The sequence below is a fragment of the Rhinopithecus roxellana genome, chromosome 1 (assembly GCF_007565055.1).
Source record: "Rhinopithecus roxellana isolate Shanxi Qingling chromosome 1, ASM756505v1, whole genome shotgun sequence".
In the NCBI taxonomy this organism is placed as follows: Eukaryota; Metazoa; Chordata; class Mammalia; order Primates; family Cercopithecidae; genus Rhinopithecus; species Rhinopithecus roxellana.
The window spans coordinates 130,437,043-130,443,327 of NC_044549.1; the positions used below are offsets into that span (position 1 = coordinate 130,437,043).

The following is a 6,285-nucleotide window of genomic DNA, read 5'->3' on the forward strand; positions in this document are numbered from 1 at the left end:
TGCTTAGAATGGAGCTTGGCATCTAATAGGCCTGTATACGTGGTTAACAAATTGCTAAGGTTATTCAGAGATGACAATAAATAACTTCTATGCATGGTGACTACGGAAGGTTTGGGAAGGTGATGTTTAAACTGGGCCCTGAATGGTGGACAGGATTTGGAGAAATGGAGGTAACAGAGAAGGCATTTCAGACAGGAGGAAGGGAGGGAGGGCGGGAGGAAGGGAGGCAGGAAGGGAAGGAGGGAGGGAGGAAGGCAGAAGGGGAGGAAGGAAAGAAGAAGGGAAGTAAAGGAAGGAAGGAAGGATCAAGAAGCGGAAGAAAGCTCAGAGTGTGCAAAAAGAGAAAAAGAAGAAATACATGGGAGTAGTCAAATTTGACTTGGGCAGAAACAAAAAGCAAAACAAAAACAAACAAATAAACAAAAAACAAAAAACTTCCCCTTTCTTCCAACCAGTCCCTATTTCTGCCGTACTTCCTCAGTATATCTTATCATTTTCCTCTGATCCCCATGGAATCTGCTGTCCTTACTCCCTTATCATAATGACCCATTGAATAATATTTATTGACTTCCTCTCTGTGTCAGGCACTGCTCTAGGCACTGAAGATACACCCCAGTGAATAGGCGAGGTACCAATTCCTAGTTTGCACTATAATAATCCTCCAAACTGGATTCTAGCTTTTAGCCGGCCGAACTCCAATCCATCTTCCACAAGACCGCCAGAACATGAAGACACAGATCTGGTCTGGACACTCACTTGCTTAAATCCCGCTGCAGTATTTTCTCTTTATGTCCAGAATAAATTTCAATCTCCCTAGCATCCCTTACTAATTGGCTCGCACAGTCTTACCTCCCAGCCTTCACCGTGCACTCTGCACTAGAGCCACGGTAAAGCACTGAAAATCCGAGATACACACACTTACAAATAGGCACTTGCAGAAAGAACGTGAGTGGCACTCCATCCCTGTTTCATCCCTTGTACACTGAAACATTCCCCAGTCTGCATGCCTTGGATGGGAGAGTCCTGGTTACATTTCCCCGCCCCCGAGTTTTCGAGCTTAAAATCCAGCACAGGGTGCACCCATGTCCCACCCTCCAGGGCACTTCCACTTACAGCAGCCTGGGCACACCCCCCACCCCCCAAGAAGGGGCCGGAAAAGGAGGGGCTTCGCGCGGCACAAGGGTCGCCATCCTGGCTGAGGTGGCCGGAAGCGGCCACTCGCGCTGGCGCGGACTGAGGCTGCGCGCCGCAGGTCCCGGCTGCTGGCGGCGTTGCGGCAGCAGGTTTGACTCCCGTGCGGTGCCGCCCAGCAGCCACAAAGTTCCCTCTGCCATTGCTCCTTGTACTCCCGCCGCCCCAGCCGCTATCCATCCTCTACCCCAGGGCTTGCACGGCGGCTCCCACACCCCTCGGCCCGTATACGCGCTCTGCACCTGCCTGCCCGAAAACATGTTGCAGACACCAGAGAGCCGGGGGCTCCCAGTCCCGCAGGCCGAGGGGGAGAAGGATGGCGGCCATGATGGTGAGACCCGGGCCCCGACCGCCTCGCAGGAGCGCCCCAAGGAGGAGCTTGGCGCTGGGAGGGAGGAGGGGGCTGTGGAGCCCGCCCTCACCCGGAAAGGCGCGAGGGCCTTGGCGGCCAAAGCCTTGGCAAGGCGCAGGGCCTACCGCCGTCTGAATCGGACGGTGGCGGAGTTGGTGCAGTTCCTCCTGGTGAAAGACAAGAAGAAGAGTCCCATCACACGCTCGGAGATGGTGAAATACGTTATTGGAGACTTGAAGGCTCTGTTCCCGGACATCATCGCAAGGGCCGCAGAGCATCTGCGGTATGTCTTTGGTTTTGAGCTGAAACAGTTTGACCGCAAGCACCACACTTACATCCTGATCAACAAACTAAAACCTCTTGAGGAAGAGGAGGAGGAGGATCTGGGAGGAGATGGCCCCAGATTGGGTCTGTTAATGATGATCCTGGGCCTTATCTATATGAGAGGTAATAGCGCCAGGGAAGCCCAGGTCTGGGAGATGCTGCGTCGGTTGGGGATGCAACCCTCAAAGTATCATTTCCTCTTTGGGTATCCGAAGAGGCTTATTATGGAAGATTTTGTCCAGCAGCGATACCTCAGTTACAGGCGGGTGCCTCACACCAGTCCACCGGAATATGAATTCTCTTGGGGTCCCCGAAGCAACCTGGAAATCAGCAAGATGAAAGTCCTGGGGTTCGTGGCCAAGCTGCATAAGAAGGAACCCCAGCATTGGCCAGTGCAGTACCGTGAGGCCCTAGCAGACGAGGCCGACAGGGCCAGAGCCAAGGCCAGAGCTGAAGCCAGTATGAGGGCCAGGGCCAGTGCTAGGGCCGGCATCCACCTCTGGTGAGGGTTGGTGAAAAGTTGGCCAGTGGGGTCCCCGTGGGGATGAGCTACTGTCCTGAGTCATAAGTAGTATAGGTGGGGCGAGGGTCTTATTTCTGTAGAAATAGTGTGACTTTAAGGATTTAGATTTTGATCTTAGTTTTGTTACATTTAATAATACTGTTAAAATGCTGTTTGTAAATGAGATTGTTCTACTTTTTCCTGTAGGATTTTGTTGTAGTTTTGCTGGTTTTGTAAAATGGCTTGAAGAACTTTGTATTTATACTGTGATTTTGAACAGATTATGGAGCATTGGAAGGAAGGCTGTACTTTAATGGCTTGAAGGAACTCAGCAGTATGATGATCTGGTTCCAGGAGAAAAAATAGCTGATTGGTGTCTAGCCTCCCAATACTTTTGTCTGTTGTATATAAAAGAAGAAAGACTGGCATGTACCTCCATTTGCTTAGCTATTTGAGTATCTATAGAAAAATTAAAATGTAATGAATTAGTATACCCTGGTACATTTAATAAATTAAACATTTGTGGAGTATCTTGTTTTTTGTGATGCACTGTATGGGCACTTGGGGATAGAATACTAAACAAGATAAAGGTCCTGCTTTTTTTCAGAATTGGAGAATAAGTAAATAAATGAGAAATTAACAGTGCAGTAAGTTGAAGACTACAAAGGGATATTTAACCCAGCTGGGGTGATTGAGTGAGGTTTGCACTTTGGGAGGCTGAGGCGGGCTGATCACCTGAGGTCAGGAGTTCAAGACCAGCCTGGCCAACCTGGGCAGTAGTAGAAACCCTGTTTCTACTAAAATTACAAAAATTAGCCGGGCGTGGTGGTGCATGCTTGTAATCCCAGCTACTTGGGAGGCCAAGGCACGAGAATCGCTTGAATCTAGGAGGTGGAGGTTGCAGTGAGCCGAGATCACGACACTGTACTCCAGCCTGGGCGACAGAGCAAGACCCTTTCTCAGAAAAAAATAAAAAATAAAAATACTGATTTCAGATTACAGCTACTCCTCAGTAACATGAGCAATACTTGATACATGACAGATCTGGAAAATACTCGCCAGTGTCCTCTTTCCAGACCAGATTGTTAACAGTGCACAAAGATGGTGATTGTTAAAATTTTGGCCCTTTCTGTCTCCTTTTCAACTTCTACAGGGTTCCCTCTTCTACCAAAGCTCTCAGAGATCAAATAAGGTATATTATGTAGTGTGGATGAAGGGTACATAAATCTACTACTACCAAGAAGTTCCATTTCAAGATTTCTCCCCTGGCACCAGGAAGCCCAGTTCTCCCTTCCATGTTTCTACCTGCTGCTTTCCACCTGCCACCTCCCATTTGGAGGAGACTTGTAAGGCATCCTGCCCCTTCATATTATCCGTGGAGAGTCATCCGTAAGCAGCTCTGGCTTCTTCAATGCCCACCACTTTCTGTGAGGATAAATCCCATAGAAAAGGTTCTTAGAATAATAGGTAATTTAGAGAAGTGATTCCCAAACCAGAGGGTGGGGGGCAGGGCGGGCAGATCGTGAAACCGTTCCCCTGCAACTGCCATAAACAGAAGAGCTGCTTTCTTTTCTCTTGTAAGTTTTTTCTTCCAGTTGTATCCAAGTAACATCTCTGAGGGTGTTAAGGTTGGCATGGAATACAAACTACTTTGGGATGGATCCACCAAATCAGATTGGGACAAAAGCTACCAGCTTATGGGCAAAAAAGTTGGTAATGGCTAAAAATACAACTTCTGGGTAGTTTATAATTCATTAAACATAAATATTGAGTGCCCACTTGGTGCTAACAACATTGATGGGTACCAGAACTATTAAAATAAGACTTGGCAGGGTGTGGTGGCTCACGCATGTAATCCCAGCACTTTGGGAGGCTGAGGTAGGTGGATCACGAGGTCAGGAGTTCGAGACCAGCGTGGCCAGCATAGTGAAACCCTGTCTCTATTAAAAATACAAAAATTAGCTGGGTGTGGTGGCGCACGCCTGTAATCCCAGCTATTCAGGAGGCTGAAGCAGGAGAATCTCTTGAACCCAGGAGGTGGAGGTTGCAGTGAGCCGATATCGTGCCACTGCACTCCAGCCTGGGCAACAGAGCAAGACCTCTGTCTCAAAAAAAAAAAAGAGAGAAGACTGGCTTTGCCCTCTAGGAGCAATAATGATAGTTTCTCACATTTGTATTTTCTCACAGGGATGAAAAGTCAGGTTACTGGATGATTTGCCTAAGGCCTTTTGGTTGGTAAAATGCAGTACCAAGACTATAACCCGAGTCTGTTGCCCCAAAATCCAGTGTGTTTCATTCTAGTGCATTGTTCCCCATTCCTAGCCTTCAATTTTGGTCATCACAACTCCAAAAAACAAGTGAGGTATGTGTAATTACCTCCAGTCATCACTGCAGTTGTTATGGGAGTGAGATAGAGTAGAAATTCTCCCTGTCTTACCAATGACAGAGGTGGCTTTGCTCAAGGTCAAACATGTAGTGGTGCATGGTAAAGACAGGACTAATGGGACCATTTACTAAATATTTACTAAAGGCCAAAGGCATTCTTTTTCTCCTTTTCACAAGCACATTGCAAATATCTCTATTTGACAGATACTAATGATAGTAGTTTTGCCAATTTTTTTTTAATACCTAAGATGAGCCAGCTTTTTATGCTTTACATGTTTTAATGATTTTTTTTTTTTTTTTTTTTTTTTTTTGAGACGGAGTCTTGCTCCGTCACCCAGACTGGAGTGCAGTGGCGCTATCTCGGCTCACTGCAAACTCCGCCTCCCGGGTTCCCTCCATTCTCCTGCCTCAGCCTCCCGCCACGCACGGCTAATTTTTTGCATTTTTAGTAGAGACAGGGTTTCACCGTGTTAGCCAGGATGGTCTCAATCTCCTGACCTTGTGATCTGCTTGCCTCGGCCTCCCAAAGTGCTGGGATTGCAGGCGTGAGCCACCGCGCCTGGCCTAATGATTTTTATAACTGTCTTAGAAGATACCATCTGTTCCATTTTGCATGAGGCAAACAGACTCAGATGCTATAAGGGTATCACAGATAGACTGTGACAGAACAAGGATTGGAGATGAAATCTGAGTCAAGAGGTCGCACTTTTCACTATTGTACATTTCCTTTTTGAGATTCCTTCCAGACTTGGGTCATCTGTCTCCTGAATCATCTTCTTTCTTCAGACACCGCTGTCTCTCTGGAGATGCAAACAAGGACTGTGTAGCCAAGGTAATTATGAGAAGATGCTGGCCAGCAGGTAAAAATGAGGCTAAAATACAGTTGGGGCATTATCTTTGAATGTTGGTCCCAGCTCTACCTACTCTTCCCAGTGTTCTCAGAGTTCTGGCTACAAGTAGAATGTATTTTTGCTCAAACTTAGCGTATTTTGCCCTTACAAACTGTGTTTCCTCAGTCTTCAGTCTGCCCTCTCCACTAAACCTCAGATTCATCTTTCATGCCATTGAATAATCAAATAGCATTTGTGGATCTGCAAATATGATTCCCAGCACTGTTTTCAAATAATACAAAGGGCTGGCAGAACTGGTACCCTTGCCTCAGGATGAAAGACCTCCATTGCAGATGTCCTTATCAGCTTCCCAGAAGTGCTAATAGTGTGGCCTCTGGGCCCATATGTGGAGCAGACATTGGCCATGTTAAGGGCAAGACACAGATTCTTCTGTTGCTTATGGCCACTCACATGAGGGAGAAGGAAGGCCTAGATCCCCCCTTCTGCCCCCTTCAGACACAAAGAGAACTAGATCTTCCTAGGTGAAACACTGTGTGTGTGGGGCAGGGAAGATTTGGTTGAGGGAGTGTTGGCAGATGGATTACTCCAAATCATATTTATTATAGTACAACTAGGAAGCAAAGCCAGTGAAAGAAATTCCGTCAAAAACTATGAATCAGAGACTGATTTGAGTAATAATA

At 47.1% G+C, this 6,285-nt stretch overlaps 1 protein-coding gene across 1 annotated transcript; it reads left to right on the top strand.

Moving 5' to 3' along the window:
* The first annotated feature begins 1,148 nt into the window (after positions 1-1,148).
* On the top strand, positions 1,149-2,897 carry MAGEF1 (MAGE family member F1). The gene has a single exon (XM_010366158.2). The coding sequence runs from the start codon at positions 1,450-1,452 to the stop codon at positions 2,371-2,373; it is 924 nt and encodes a 307-aa protein (XP_010364460.1). The 5' UTR covers positions 1,149-1,449; the 3' UTR covers positions 2,374-2,897.
* Positions 2,898-6,285: the final 3,388 nt, after the last annotated feature.